Source organism: Mytilus trossulus, chromosome 9 (genome assembly GCF_036588685.1).
Source record: "Mytilus trossulus isolate FHL-02 chromosome 9, PNRI_Mtr1.1.1.hap1, whole genome shotgun sequence".
Lineage (NCBI taxonomy): Eukaryota > Metazoa > Mollusca > Bivalvia > Mytilida > Mytilidae > Mytilus > Mytilus trossulus.
Window position 1 is genome coordinate 48,272,106 of NC_086381.1, and position 17,650 is coordinate 48,289,755.

The 17,650-nt window shown below is 35.2% G+C and overlaps 1 protein-coding gene across 1 annotated transcript; it reads left to right on the plus strand.

Moving 5' to 3' along the window:
* Positions 1 to 15,614: 15,614 nt before the first annotated feature.
* Positions 15,615 to 16,286, plus strand: LOC134684700 (putative nuclease HARBI1). Its single transcript, XM_063544004.1, has one exon. The coding sequence runs from the start codon at positions 15,615 to 15,617 to the stop codon at positions 16,284 to 16,286; it is 672 nt and encodes a 223-aa protein (XP_063400074.1).
* The last annotated feature ends 1,364 nt before the right edge of the window (positions 16,287 to 17,650 follow it).

Here is a 17,650-nt window from a genome sequence, read left to right on the forward strand (position 1 = left end):
CTTGTAATATGAAAATTTGATATAAGTAACGTTAAAATGTTAAAGGGCAATAAGGATAAGCAAACATATATATTTATTTTCGTATCTTTCATGCAACAGTTAATGTGACTGAAAAGCTTGATGATGGAAATTGCTTAGCTGTTGATGGACAGAAAGATGCATTGTACTACGTAGCACACAACTGCACAGCAAAGTATTTTCAAATTTGTTTGAACGGTGAGTTAGAGCAGATTGTTATTGAATTAGTTCGGAAAATTATGCTTAAGGATGCATGTTCATCTTATTACTAGTATATTATAATCCATTAGCGAAGAATTGGTTTTTACTTATATGCGAAGATTAATTCACATACAACAGAGATGTAATTAGTATCATTAGTCAACCCTTTATAAAATCTGACAGTCAGTAGCAATCATTTTTATCTAAGTAAAGCACACAAACTTTAAAAAAGTTACCATAATAGTTATCAAAGGTACCAGGATTATGATTGAACACGCCAGACGCACAATTTGCCTGCATAAGACTCATCAGTGGCCCTCAAATAAAAATAGTTATAAAGCCAAACATGTACAAAATTGAAGAGCATTAAGATTTCAAAATTTCAAAAGGTGTGCCAAATATTGCTAAGGTAATCTATGCTTGGGACGAGAAATCCTTAGTTTTTCGAAAAAAAAAGTTTTGTTTAAACAGGAAATGCAAAACAAAAATGACCAAACAATCGACATTCATGTTAACACCGATGTGCTGACTACTGGGTTGGTGATACCCATGGGGATGAAACGTCCAACAGTCGTGGCATCGACGACCCAGTGGTGTAAATAGGTATCAAAGGTACCAGATTTATAATTTAATACGCCAGACGCGCGTTTCGTTTACATTACTCAAGTGAAGATACAAATAGTTATAAAGCCAAACAAGTACAAAGTTGGTGAGCATTGAGGACCAAAACATCCAAACGGTGTGACAAATACAGCTAAGGTTTTCTATCATGCCTGGGATAAGAAAATCCTAAGCTTGCAGAAAATTTCAATGTTTTGTAAATAGAAAGTTTATAGAAATGACCATATGTAAAGGCAACAGTAGTATACTGCTGTTCAAAACTCATAAATCGATGGACAAAAATCAAATCGGGGTAACAAACTTAAACCGAGGGAAACGCATTAAATATAAGAGGAGAGCAACGAAATAACACTAAAATGTAACACACACCGAAACGGACCGAGCATTAAACAAAATCCCACGAGAATGGCAAACATAACATCAAAACCAAATACATGAATTTGGAATAGACAAGTACCGTGACACGTCTTATCGCAATGTGAATTTACACTCAAAAATAAAAGAAAACAAACGGCACAACGTTAAAATGTAATACACACAAAAACGAACTATAATATAACAATGGCCATATTCCTGACTTGGTACAGGGCATCTTTAAAGGAAAAAATGGTGGGTTTAACCTGGTTTTTTGGCATGCCAAACCTCGTACTTTTATGGCCATGTGAAATATAACATCAAAATGACTACACAACACCACATGATTACAATATAAATAAATTTATATTGATGTCAACACCAAAGTGCTGACTACTGTGCAAAACGTCCACCAGCTTTGTCATCGACCCAGTGGTGTAAATAGTTATCAAATTACCGGGATAATAATATAATACGTCAGACGCGCGTTTCATCTAAATAAAACTCATCAGTGACGCTCTGATCAAACTAGTAATAAAGGCAAACAAGTACATAGTTGAAGAGGATTGAGGAACCAAATTCCAAAAAGGTGTGCCAAATACGGCTAACAATATTGATTTCGGTCTTTATTTTTTTTTATCTGATATTTTAATTACACTGAAATAACTAATAAAAGTGAGAATGGAAATGGGGAATGTATCAAAGAGACAACAACCCGACGATAGAAAAAACAACAGCAGAAGGTCACCAACAGGTCTTCAATGCAACGAGAAATTCCCGCACCTGGAGGCGTCCTTCAGCTGGCCCCTAAACAAATACACTAGTTCAGTGATAATGAACGCCATACTAATTTCCAAATTGTACACAAGAAACTCAAACTAAAATGAAACTCAAACTAACAAAGACCAGAGGCTCCTGACTTGGGACAGGCGCAAAAATGCGGCGGGTAATATACATTTTGATTAGCTTGAGGAATATAAAAAAAATCTATATTATGCATTCACAAATGATGAATATTTTATGTAAGGTCTACATAGTCATACAAATAAGAATATATTTGTGAAGTCTTTTTAATAAAGACAGAGGACAGAATCATTCTCAGTTGGAAATGTAGAAACAAAAAATTTCCTCCCCTGAAAACACTGACAATTAGATCTTCTTAATATTTGTCCCATTTTAGCAAGGACGCCATCAATTATGGATTCTCGGAAAAAAAAACGTTCTGGTAAATGGTGAAAAAGAAATAAATTGAAATAAAAACTAAACTTCCACATGTTATAGTTTTCCCATTAAACAGCAAACGAATAGTACAGCAGGCTATAGAAGCTTGGTTTTAAACTTGTTTAAAATATTGCTATGGGAATGAATTCCTGAAGTTCCAACTTAATTTATTTTTTTACTGTCTGTATACCATTTTGGATCATACTAGTTTTTCGTATATAAATACATCTAGATAAGAAAAGTCAGAGGGGAAAATCCAAAGGAATCGATTGATATGCAGCAAAAATTGGTGCTTTTGAATTTAAGTTTCTAGTCAAAATTAAACGGACCTTTTGTCGATGTAAATATTGAATGTGAATAGATCCAGATGCCACAAATATATGTACACATTCGAGACGACCTTTGCTTAAAATTGTATACAAAATAGAAGAAACATTCAATTTTTTTAAAAATTGATACCTTTAATGTTTTAACCTGCATAAAATACTTTCAAATGTTTATCTTCACAAAACTGTTGATCAGTATCGTCATCGACAAATTATTATTTTGACAAAACATTATTTCTTTCTGTCTATCGAAATACATATGAAGGTTTATAACTTCAAAAAAAGTTGTCATGCAATCGTACGAATAATGTATAAATCAAAACTACATTTCATGCATGTATTTATTCTATCAATTTTTATAACGAAGATGAAAAATATTATACCTTACAGCTGTAAACCTCGGCATGTATCAGCAAAATATGGAAAACAAAACATGGATTGATTCTTTTAATATTTGTCAACCTTCTTACATGTTATCACGTTACAGTTTGGTATATAATAATGCCAATTTTACAAAAAGGGGAACATATTGGTTATCTGATACTCGACGTTGGATTCATGGCACATGTAAGTATTTATATCGAATTATGATACACATTCTAAAAACAATACTACAATTATCTAATCTGTAATTCTTCCATCTGGTGTAAATTGTGCGTTGATCTAAGTGCCGTTAGTAATGATTTTGAATATATAAGTTGAAACGACTTAAGTATGTTTTGTTTGCTTCAACGACTTTCAAGAACATAGTATTGTGTTTATAATGGATTGCATGACTTCTTGTTAAGCATTATGTCAGACTCATTTAGAACTTTTGATTAGCGGCAGTTTGAGATGATGTGCTCAGCATGTTCGGGCTTGTTTAAGAAGTGTTCCTGCTTATGTAAACCTATGTACGAACAGTACTTTTGTGCTGAACATGCGCGAGACGAGAGAAGTTTTTCATTTTATCAATTGCAAAAGCATTCTTCATTATCATCCAAATATCCCTAAATACTTGTTTGTGCAATAAAGAACACAGGTAATAAATCATCCCTATCGGTAATTCGTATGTTTTCCCTTTGACCTAACTGTCTAGATATTCCACATGATATAGTCAGTATCAAAAACTCAACTATCTATAATTCTATATTTCTGCTGTCAAAATCGTTATGTATCTAGATCAGTTAAGTACAATAGTCTTTTATGTCAACAAAGACAAAGATGGCGGCAAATGTGAATTGACAGCAAACAAGCAGTGTAGAGAAGGGGTGTGTAGGTGAGTTTATATTATCACCACCCTCTTCTACATCTACAGATAATCATGTTGAGCATTCCTATTTTCGTGTTTGACGAAAGATAACATATCCTAAAAGTGTCGAATTTGTAGACCATTAGAAAGTTCCAACGTACCAGATTACCCCTATTAAAAAATCAAAATGCATCAGAGCAAGGCGTTATTCTGGTAAACTTCAGAATGGAGATCATCGTCAGAAGTAAAATATCACAAGGAACACCTTATAAATATCCATGTCATCTTGCATACTAATCTGTGCAACTGATAACCATATGAAATGATTTAAGTTCCAGTATTGGCAGTAACACAAATTTTCCCCTGCGGAACCGGTGATGAACCCGCGCTATGAGAAGACAAATGTATTGAGTTACTTATTTACTTAGATCCTTGGCTCCTTGGTTCCTCCGGGGAGTATAGGCCATTGCCGAACTCCCTCCATCTAACTCGATTTTGGGCAAGCTTTTCTAGTGTGTTCCAGTTGTGTCCTTGTTGTTTTATTTCCGATTCTTTGTCCCTACGCCAAGAGTTTCTTGGTCGTCCTCGGTTTCTTTTTCCTTGAGGGTTCCACTTAAGTGCCTGCCTTGTAATGCTGCCTGCTGGTTTTCGTAGTGTGTGGCCTATCCATTCCTATTTTCTTTTCTTAATTTGGATGTCAATCGGTTCTTGTCCAGCTCTTTTTCGTAGGTCTTCATTTCTTACTTTATCGAACCATCTGATATTCATGTTTCTCCTCATGCAGTAGTTGATGAACCTTTGGAGTCTAGACAAAATTGTTTTGGTTGTTCTCCATGTCTATACATGAGCACTGATTTAACGTTGGAATTGAACATTTTCATTTGTGTGCTTCTTGAGATGTTCTTTGCACTCCATACTTTCCCTAGAATGTCCAAGATGACTTTTTACATCAGCGTCTGTACATTTTTTTGTACCTCCTTCTATATTGACAATGCTTCCTAGATAAGTAAACTCCTCTAGTTCTTCTATGTTGGTGTTGTTCATCTTTATTGACTGTTTACTTTTGGTATTGATCTTCATAACTTTTTTTCTTCTTCATTTGGTTTGAGTCCACGCTTTATAGATGTTGAAAAGAGAAGAGTTGTTTTTTCTTGCATTTGTTGTTGTGTACTGGATATATGGGTTATTATCATCTGCAAAATCCAAGTCTTCTAGTTGCTGCCACATTGTCCAGTAGATTCCATTTCTTTTCCCTTCAGTTGTTCCTTTCATGATGTAGTCTATTGCCAAGAGGAAAAGAGAAGGTGATAGCATGCAGCCCTGTTTCACTCCAGTTTTAACATCAAAACTCTCACTGAGCTTGCCGTCATGTATAACTCTGTATGTTATGTTGTTATAGGAGTTTCTGATGATGTTTATGAAAGGTTGTGGTATTCCATAGTGTGCCATGATGTTCCAAAGGGTTTATATGTCCAAGCTGTCGAAAGCCTTTTCGATGTCAACGAAGTTTATCAGTAACGAGGTGCTCCACTCTAATGACTGTTCAATTATTATGCGTAGTGTGGCTCTCTGGTCTATGCATGTTCGGTCTTTCTTAAATCCTGCTTGCTGTTCTCGGAGTTTTTCGTCAATAGCCTTAAGAAGTCGGAGAAGGAGAATTTTATTCATAAAATTGAGAATGGAAATTGAAAACCCGACTATAGAAAAAACAACAGCGGATGGTCATCAACAGGTCTTCAATGTAACGAGAAATTCCCGCACCCGGAGGTGTCCTTAAACTTGCATCAAAACAAATATATACTAGTTCAGTGATAATGAACGCAATACCTATTTCCAAATTGTACACAAGAAACTAAAATTAAAATAATACAAGACTAACAATGACCTGAGGCTCCTTACTTGGGACATGCGCAAAAATGCGGCGGGGTTAAACATGTTTATGAGATCTCAACCCTCGCCCTATACCTCTAGCCAATGTAGAAAAGTAAACGCATAACAATACGTACATTTAAAATTCAATTCAAGAGAAGTCCGAGTCTGATGTCAGAAGATGTAACCAAAGAAAATAAACAAAATGACAATTATACATAAATAACAACAGACTACTAGCAGTTAACTGACATGTCAGCTCCAGACTTCATTTAAACTGATTGAAAGATAATGATTTCATCATGTGAATATCAGGCACAATCCTTTCCGTTAGGGGTTTAGTATCATAACATCATAACATATATGAGAAGAACATAACCCGTGCCATGCCAACAACTGTTTTTTGAATAAATGTGTTTAGTTCCGATGCAAAGACCCTATAAGTGAATCATTCGTAACGCCAAATTATGCAATCTTTAATGACAGTATCGTAACTATATCCCTTCTTAATAAGTCTATTGAAAGGTTTTGTTAGTTTCTGCAGTGAATACTGACACTTTTGTGCTTTATAAAGAATATTTCCATAACAAAATGGATAAGAAATACCTAAACGTTTAAGAAGTCTGCATGTTGAGATATATTAACGAATGATGTCCTTATACCGATGATAAAATTTAGTAAATGTTTTTACTAGTTTGTGAAAACCCTGATGTAATAATGTTTCAGTAATACATAAATTACACTCGTTAAAATCTAAAACATTGTTACAAACACGAGCGAATCGTACAAGTTGAGATATATAAACACCGTAAGATGGTGACAAGGGAACGTCACCATCTAAAAATGGATGATTGACTATAAGAAATGAAAAATCATCTCTTTTATCATAAATTTTAGTATTAAGCTTTCCGTTAGTGATATAGATATCAAGATCGAGGAAAGGGCAGAGGTCATTGTTAATATTAGCTTTATTTAAAGTAAGTTCAACAGGATAAATTTCTTTAGTATACATACTTAAGTCGTCATTATTGATAGCCAAAACGTCATCCAAATATCTAAAAGTATTATTAAAATTTGTCTATCAGATGTTGTTTCGATGGGTCTATGTTGATTTCATGAATTGTAACTCATAGCAATACTAAAACAGGTCCGCAATAAGTGGTGCACAGTTAGTCCCATTGGAATTCCGATAACCTGACGATATACGGAATCTCCAAAGCGAACAAAAATGTTATCAAGTAAACATTCAAGGGCATATATAGTATCAAAGCATGTCCAATTGACATAGTTTTTTTGTTTATTGCTACTAAAAAATCACCTTAAAGAGTTTGAACATATATATTCACATTCTGACTTTTTAAATGCTCATTTAATTAGGTGGGTGATTGTTTTCTTAATGAGAATGTGAGGCAATGTGGTATACAGGGTAGAAAAATCAAAACTTTGAACAGATTCAAAATCACCAATATAAGCATGCAATTTATCAAGTACTTCCAATGAGTTCTTGACACTCCAAAAGTAATTAATTCCACTATTTTCGAAAGCCTTATTTGAACAATTTATTATCAGGTTTTTTATTGTACCAAGTGTGCTGGTAAGAAGAATAGACAATTTAGTTGTGGAAAAATGGCTTGAAGACGAAATAAATCTATATTTGTAAGGTGTTTTGTTGAGCTTCGGAAGCCAATACATAGTTTGGACTTTCATTGTATTTGGTTCTGCTTGTAAAGCGGAAGCTAAAAGTGTATGTTTGTTACAGATGTCGTTTTCTGAAAATGGAGGCAGTTGGAATGTTGGTGAATTGCTAATTTCTTTTATGAGAACCTCAATGTAAAACGTACGTCAAACAATAATAATATTATTAGCAGCTTTATCGGCCGGGACAAAACAAATTCCTTGGCTAGTTCTTTTAGTTTATGTTTGATACGAGAAATAGGTTTATTGTGGTTTTTGTTAATAATAAAATTTCTTTAAAATGTTGAATACGTATATCAACTATATTCATTACTGAACTGAAAAAAGAGTCCAAACATTTTTTGTCAGCTTTTTCCCGTTTTATCTATTTCAAACAGTAAGTACGGAGTGAGTCGTGGATGACATTACGACACTCATTCCAATTAATAACTGAAGGGGAACGATATTTAGGTCCTTTACTGAGGAATGATTTTAACTCTTGGTATTGAACGATGTTAAGATCTTCTGTTATAACATGGGAAATGGGTCCATAAATGTATGCTGAATTAATACAATTAAGTAGGTGTATTTTTACTGATATTTACATCTTTACACAATTGGTTATGATTGAACACAAATTTTCGAGTAGATTTCTTGTAAATATAACAAATAAGAGGTAGCTCAGTATTGTCAAAATATCCAGGAATGTGTTCTTTAACAGAATGGTCGTAAAATATACCGGCAATATTTACCAAATCAAAACCTTTAATGACATACTTTATTTTTATAAAATGTTTTTATGATCTTCGGGGCGATCAATTTTTGGAAATAGTTTAGAATAACAATATGCCATAATAATTTGAACTATTTCATACTTAGAACTGTTATATGAAATTGTGTTGCAATCCTCCAAAATTTTATTTAACCTATTAACCGGTAATGAACAGAGCTTTGTTAAAAGATAATGTCTGCCGTTGTTTTTTTAAATCGAAAGTAAGTCCGAAATATTGGTATAATTGGTCCGAAATTTTCTTTGATTGCGATTTTTTCTAAAACCGTGAGAACGGTTTTTACGAACAGGTTTCGAAACAATATTCAAAATGTTAACGGAATCTGTTCTTGATATATTACCAATTACCATGATATTATTATTAAGACCAAGAGGATAGACTGTCTGTAATTTTTTAATCCAATTTAATTCAATTATTTTCCGTGATCGTACAAACGTTGAATGAGATTAACCAGGCTGCGTATTTACTAATTCTAAAGGTTGAACTGATAAACATTTAAAGGGATGATTGTGCTTCTTAAGGTGTTGATAAATGATACTTTTGAATTTATTGGGTCTTTTAAAACGATACAGATGTTCTTGAGTGCGTTTAGATAAATATCGTCCAGTTTCACCTACGTACTGAATACCACATTTCGGTTTGTTTCATGTAAGTAAATAAATAATACTGTTTGTTTTTTAAGTTATATCAGTTTCAAAATTTAAAGAAAATGTGCGACCATTAAACGTGGACCTTACCGTATATTTGGTGGAAAGACGGGGACATGAAAGTCATTTTTTGGCATGACACTTATCGATAGAAGGGTAACCACGATTTTTATTGTTAAAAATATTAGCGATGGTATTATTTTTAGAAAACCGATTTTGAAGATTGAGACGTGTAGATACCCTTTGAACGAGTTTAGTATTTAATATTTTTCCATTTCTAAGCTTCATATTTGTTTTTTGTTTGTGAAATATATTATAAAGGAGCAAAGACTGGGTCCAGAATATGAACCAGCATACAATAAATTAAGTTATGTAAAAAAAGATAAATCTCTTCGGCTAAAAATGTCAAACACTATTGTATAAATTACCCGGAAAAGATAGGGTATATAAGGGAAGCGACTGACGGCTGACTAAATAGTAGAATGGGGCTCAATACTTTTTGATATATATTCCTAAAGTAATGAACTAGAGAAGTTCTCGCTCGGACACACACTCCATAATCTAGTATATTATAAGAGAATAAACCTAAAGCACGGGGAGGCAGTCTACTGTCTCCACACGGCACTAAAGACAAACTCTGTAAAAATTAAATTGAGAATGGAAATGAGGAATGTATCTTTAATGAACCTTTGCTGCCACATTATAATAATGCAATTCCTCTGTAATTTTTGCCTTCTTTAAGATTGCCTTTCTTTTGTAGTTTAATTAGGTGGCCCTCATTCCATTCTTGAGGCATTTCTTCTTGCTGCCATATATCACGGAATAGTTTGTGTGAGAGGTTAGCTGTAATGTCTGGGCTGGCCTTAAGGGTTTCTGGTGGAATATTGTCCGAACCTTCTGCCTTTCCTGACTTACTTGTTTAATCTTTACTTTTGATGGTAGGTTAAAATATATGTGAAGCTCTTCATCTGCTTTTTTGATAACTGGTGTATTAGCTGGAGGTTGTCTATTCGGAAGTTCATTGAAGTATTCGGCCCATCTAGCAATCTGTTCTTCAATAGTGGTAAGGACCTTCCCATTTTTGTCTTTAACTTGTTGATCGGTTTGTCTAAATTTGCCAGCAAGTTTGTTTGGTGGTATCACACAGATCTTTCATGTTTCTCATGGTTGCAGCTTCCTCAGCTTGGGAGATTTTCAATGTATGCTATTTTATCTTTTCTTACACACAGTCTACCTTCCTTGTGTGTTTTGTTGTAGTCAGTTTGAGCATTAGGTTTTGATTTTCTAGTTTTACTTCAATTCAATTTGTCTTTTTTTCTGTTTTCTCTCATTAACTTTCCTAAGAGTGGCTGGTGTAATTCATTCTTTTTGGGCTTGTGTTGTTCTACCAAGAGTTCCTTTACATTTGCTGTTTATTACCTCTTTTATCTCACTCCACAGGTCTTCGATGATATCAAGTTCTTCTAACAGCTGGAATTTGTTTGAAAGTGTCATGTTGAACTTTCTCTGTTTTTTCTCTGAAGAAGTTGACATTGTATTTCACTCTTGATGAGTTTTTCATGGTGTTTACTTTCTTTAGTTTCATTCTTATTTTTCCAATCAGGAGGTGATGGTCTGATGCAGCAACTGCTCTCTTTTTTACACAAACATCTTGTAGCTATCTCCTAAATTTGTTGTTTATGCAGAAATGGTCAATTTAGTTTTCTGTGACAAGGTCTGGTGATACCCATCTTGCCTTGTGGATGCGTTTGTGTGGAAATATACTTCCTCCAATGACAAATTTATTATTGGCACATAATTCTGCAAATCTTTCTCCATTTTTCTTCACTTGACCAAGTCCATGATTTCCCATTGAATGGTCATACCCCATATTGCTGTTTCCTATTTTTGCATTGAAATCGCCCATCAGTACTGTTTGATCTTTGTCTTGTTGTTGGTTTAGAATTCCATTTAAGGTGTTATAAAAATTGTCCTTGTCATTTTCATCGGCATTATTTGTAGGTGCATAGCACTGTATAAAGTTTGGTCTTATTTGCTTATGCTTTGTTCGAAATGTTGCTGTTATTATTTTTGAACTTATAGGTTCCCACGATATAAGTGCACTTTTGGCTTCCTTTGACATCATCATGGCAACTCCTTCTGTATGTGGACTACCATCCTCTTGGTGTCCAGAATAAAAAATAGTCTCACCAGTAGCAAACATTGTTTACCAGTTGAAATCTATCGAGTCTCGCTCAACCCTAGTATTTCTATGTTGTGCTTTTTCATTTCTTTGGCCATGATTGCTGCTTTGCCACTTTGGTACATGGTTCTTACATTCCAACTCCCAAGTATGGAGGTTGGCCTAGGTGTCAGAAGGTTAATCGGCTTTGCAGCTTCGTTTCCGCTTTCCCTGCAATGAGTCATGTCTCTTGCTGTTGAAGAGACCATCTCTACCGAGTCGGTAAATATATGTCTGTTCGTCAATGTTTCTGTAACTGTGAATTTTTAACAAGGGATTTTGTTCTCAAGGTATCCTTCCTCTAGATAAGCTGTCTGCCATGACTTACGAGCCTTATCTAACCGGTTTGATTTTTGAGTTGTTCCTTATCCTAGATGGGTTGCCTTTCTTGGCTAACGACTCTCATGTATCCGGCTATTTTCCTATAGCTGGGGCAAGGTTGATGAGTGTTAGGGCATGTCCACACGCCGATTGGCCTACACACTGCATCTCTGGGGCCCTTGCTGCTCCGAGATCCTATACAATTATGCCTAAGATACTAGACCCTAGTTTACCGTGTGCTGTCGCAAGGAGGCATTGTTGAAGTCTTGAATAGTGTAGAGGCTATTACTGGCTAAAGACTTACTCACTCGGCTTTCTTTTCACCTGCAAAAGCAGGCTAGTCAGCGGAGGTATAAGAGCCTATGGCTCCAACCCACACTATACACAATCCTGTGGCACAGCCACCAACACACAAAAAAAATGTATTGAGTATGATACGCGAAATATGGGAATAATGTTTCCAGTAACTCAATTAGCTCACGAACATAAAGTCTAGAAGACACCAGTGCCATGACCTTGATTGTCTAATTTGCGACTTTTCCAAATAACAGATTTGGTCTAGTGATGATCACTTTACGTCTGTCATTATCTTGTATGATACATCATTTCAGAGTCCACTTTAATCTGACTGCATCAATCCTAAAAATGCATCAACACTTGAGAGGAATAGCCAGAATATAAGCTCAAAATCGAAAACGACATCGAGATGCGTGCTGCATATTTTCAGTCTAGTAATTCAAACCAAGCTGACAGAAACATAGGAAAATTCCTCTGATAGAATATTTCCTCAAAACTATAAGATATAAAGAAACGATCACAATGTAAAATGATAAGAAATGCAAATAGCTATAAACAATGGCAATCTGAGCCAAATGTGCCTGAAATGTATACAAACTAAAAAATTGTTGAACCAAATTCACACATTATCAGGATGGAGACCGTAGGTGTACTAAAGTAATGACATAATAATACTTCCGTTTATTGTGATCATTATCTGGTAGAAAAAGTAGGTTGGCTTCGTTATCATTGTTGAGTCTTGCGATCTCCCACAATCATATGAGTCTAAATAAAGATGCTGCTTTGCTTCTTTATCCTTTAGAAGCTAGAATCATTTTGATGCAATAGACAAAAATGAAAAGTTTTTTAAACGTCACAATATTAACATATACTAGGTCCCAACTAAAAAGAAATTTAAATAAAACATTTTTTCTCTGATATGAACGAAATAAGTGAGCACAGTGAATACACTAAATAAGCAAGGAAATCATCATACAAAACAATAAATAAAATATTACGACCGCGTGCAAAATGTATACCAATGTTTTAACAGAAACGCAAAAGAACATTACGAATAAAACTTCCATGTGGCTAAACACAATTTCGATGAAATTCTGTACGATCAACGGTAATTGATAAATTGACAAAAAAAAGTAAAACTCTAGAAACAATGAGACTAATCTTGGCCTTCTGATTCAATTACAACAAATGCATTTTTTTTTATTTCCTAAAATTTTATCGAAGAGGCATTTTGTTTTAAAAGAAATCTCAAGTGATTCATTCGCTCATTTTGCTTCAAGATTGTGTGATAACCATACGCACTTTCTCAATAGTTTAAACTTGTTTCCAGATCGTAATTGCTGTATTCCACACTTGAATAACATGTTTGCCTCCTGTACTTTTCATTAACACAATAATATCGATCAAGTGTAAACATTTCATTTTCTATTTGTCTTTATAATTAGCTACAAATCCTGAATTCTGTATCGCTGCTAGAGTTAAAGAAGATGGACATTTGGAACGGTTTCCCATAAGATGCGAAACAAAACTACATGGTCTGTGTGAAACTCGTAAAATACCCGACCATGAAAAAAATGGAAATGAAATGACGTCATCAGATGACCAACCACCGATAAATAGTAAATATGACAAAAACATTATCCGCGAAACTGTGTCAATATGTAATTTTGGAAAATATGGTCCTTGCTTTCAATTTACTAATATTTATCTTGCATCACTTATTCTATTTAGAAATTAACACAATAAATCACATATTCTAATGCAATTTGTTTGTAACGATAATTTTACACATATTTGGAAGGGATAAACTCCACCTTTTACCAGTCCATAACTAAGAAAGCCACCATTTTGAAACCGATGTTTGTTAAATTTTTAGTATGTCATTTCTCACAAAATAAACATGAAAGTCACATTTTGAGCCTCGAAATGTTCTTTTATCAAAATTGAAACCATTCTGGAGCATCGCTCGGTAAACTCAATTTTTAAATTCTGTGAATACCGTTATTTCCAAATTGTACATACGATATTAAGAAATTGAGGAATTATTCATTTAAATTCATTTTCAAAACTCGTGCAATAATTGCACTTACTTAATCTCTCAATATCACACAAATACACAGAGACAAACAACCATACTCTTGTTTGTTCTTCAGTGTATTATTTAGGCTAATTAAAAATTATTTTGTAGAGGTCCTTCTTATTTCTGTGATTGCTGCAACAAGTTTGGTCATTATAGTAGCAGTCGTTATAGTTATCTTCTGTATAAGGTTTGTTGTTGTGTGCATTATTTTTTTTTTAATTTATTAAAAATAACTATTGATCATGAAATCTTGAGTCTTTAAATAATGTAAAGGGGGTTAGCCTTAAACACATAATGAAACATACTCATATTTTCATGAGCTAAATTTGTCAATGACAATTAGTAAGAATTTTTTTAAAAAAACCATCTCGGAGTCTTTTATTTAACTGAATAGGATAGCAACTAATGAATTACTAAGTATATATCAATTTGCCTGAAGCCCCAGTCACACTAGACCACGATCCACCACGCTCACCGCGATCTAAATCAAATTTAGATCGTGGTGAGTTCGCAGTATAAGCGGCATGAAAATGCAAATTTTCGTTGCTTTCACGATGCTACTACGTATACGTCCTTATTACGCTACTACAACGATCCCGCTACGATTATAACATGTTCTCACCGCGCTTGTTCTGCGACCTAACTACGCTAATCAAGATATTTCTACTCTCATCACGTTCTCACTACGACCATACCACGAATTATCTGATTGCAACACGATCTTACCACGATTATACTGCGTTCATACCGCGATCTTACTACGCTCTCAGCAATAACGTCAACACGTGTTCAATGTCAATACAGTATCATTCCTTCAGTTCTATTTCTGATAAATACGAAGATTTTTCGAAAAAAATACAGTCATGCCACCAAAATCTACTAGAACACGTGGGCGTGGTGGTAGGGGTTGATGTAGAGGCAGATGAAGCACGCTCACCGCGATCTAAAATAAATTCAGATCGAGGTGAGGTCGCGGTACGAGTGACATGAAAATGTAAAATTTGTTTGCTTTCATGATTATTCTACATTCTCATTACGCTTCTTAAACGATCCCCCTACGATTATTACACGTTCTAATTATGCCCCCGTCACACTAGACCAAGTTCCTATCACGTTCCCAGTGCGTTCTGAAAAAGTAGGCGAACGTAGTGGGAACTTCTAAGTCGTGGAACGAACGCAGTGCAAACTTATATGGTCGTACTGCGAACTTGCATGGACGTGGTAAGGTCTTCATGGACGTGAAGGACGTGAAATAATTTTGAACATGTTCAAAACAAACGTAGTGAGAACTTCCTGAGGATAAAACGCAGTAAAGACCTAATAAGAACGTACTGAGAACGGCTTGGTCGTAGTAAGGACGTAGAGGACACTAGTTATGAACCGTATGGACGTAGTACGGACGTGATAAATTTGAAAGCCGTCTTCACTGCGTTTTTACTACGTTCTTGGAGACTGCACCAGGACCTTACTACGAGTGCTCTACGTCTTTACTACGATCTTTTAGAACTTGGTGATTTAGAGAAGTTTTCAACACGACCTCGCGAAGACTATTCTACGTTCTTATTACGTTCCTAAAGACCTTAGTACGTTCTTTGTACGACCTATCGGTATGCAGTACGTCTTTACCACGTCTGCGGTGCGTTTGCAGCAGGTTTGCATCGGATCTCTGTTACCCGTGTTGAATATGGTATATATAGGTTTTTTTTTTAAGACGGAATCATTTGTAATTGTACTGTTGAACGATGGAACAAGATTTACTTCTACTTCATACATCATTACAAGGACAACAAGCTCTTCTTGATGCTCAAGTTGCGCTTTTCTGCTTCAGGATAAAAAGAAAACAAAGGAGACCCAGAACATGGTGGGTGCGTCCCTGGCTTACTCAGGAAAGAAGGCTTATGTTTGGCCACTATGATAGACTGATGCAGGAGTTGAGAATGGAGGATCAACAGTCGTTTTTCAACTTTCTGAGAATGCCGCCCGAGATGTTCGACGAAATATTGAATAGAGTAGGTCCCAGAATTCAAAGGAGAGATACCCGGCTTAGAAAAGCATTGGAACCAGGCCTGAAGCTCGCTGTCACTATACGACACTTATCTTCTGGGGATAAATATCCAACTCTACAATACGACTTTAGAGTTGCCCGAAATACAATTTCTATGTTTGTTCCCGAAGTCTGCCAAGCCATTGTAGACGAATATAAAGTCGAATCAATTTCTTGTCCCACCACAAAGCGCGAATGGCGTGATATTGCTGAAGAGTTCCAGCGAAAATGGAATGTTCCACATGCCTGTGGTGCTCTCGATGGCAAACATATAGCCATTAGATGTCCTTCAAATACAGGATCACTCTTTCATAATTACAAGGGATTTTTCTCAGTGGTTCTCCTTGCATTAGTTGACGCGGATTACTAGTTTTTGTGGATTGACATTGGTGGTTGTGGATCAATGTCTGATGCTCAGATCTACAACAATTCTGAACTTAAAGAGTGCTTGGAAGAAGAAACGATTGGCTTTCCAGACCCGGATCCAATGCCGAACGATGACAAAAATGTGCCATATTTCATTCTTGGAGATGACGCTTTTGGGTTGAGAACATATCTGATGAAGCCTTATTCTCAACGAGGCTTAACAGATGAACAATTGATAACTAATTACAGAATATCGAGAGGAAGACGTGTGGTTGAAAACGCATTTGGTATACTGGCCCAACGATGGCAATTATTACTTACCACCATGATGCAGCAGCCAAATGTAGTACGAAACATTGTCGAGTGTTGCGTTTGTCTGCACAATGTGATGAGACTACGATATCCAACACAACAGAACGCGCAACTTGACATGGAAAATGACCAGCATGACTTGATTCCGGGCTTATGGCGAGCGACCGCAAATATGTATGAAGTAAACATGGTAATTGGACCAAACAGAGACACCGTAGCTGCAAAGAAGCAAAGGGAATACCTTCGACTATATTTCAATAGTCAAGCTGGCTCAGTTCCTTGGCAAAACCGCATGATAAGTGCATAGTTGGTAACTGATGGAACAGTTTTGATTTATAAAGAATCTGCACATGTATTACAAGGATATTTGAATTTTTGAATATATTATTACATTTATATATTTGGCTTTTGTGTTACTTGTCCTACGGGAGACCTTGTCTAAAACAAAACTCGTATTCCAGAATTACAACTTGGCTTATCCTACTTTAAACGATCATTTTTAACTCTTCTGTTTTTTTCTTGTGGATAGAGTGTGGTCTCTCTGAAACTTACCCCATATCTGTTCTTTTTCATATTTGGTAGATTTTCTGTCAACTGACGCTTCGTCTTAATTTCTGTCAAGGATACATTTAAATCTTTGAAACTTATACATGTATCGGTACAGGTAAAAAGTTTACGAGATCGAAAAACTGAATTTTAGATGAAAAAGAAAACTAATACATAGGATTGTTATCATAGGAAGTGAATCAGCACTTTCCGTAATATTGTAGTTTAAGAATCAAATTTATTAGCCTGCTAACAGTTAACAGCAGGATGGATTTGCATGATTGTTTATTGTGCGAGAATCTCATAAAACTTTCAAGGTTTATTTTGAAGCCTATATTTGGTCACAATCAACAAGCACATTTGAATAAAAGTAGAAACTTAAGTTTGAAAAAAGTTTTCTGGGTGAAAGCACATACAAAAAACATTTAACAATAACGACCCTCATTTTAGCTAGATGAACTGTAAATGTTTGATAAATCTGCATCTCAATCTCAAATGAGTGCCATCATT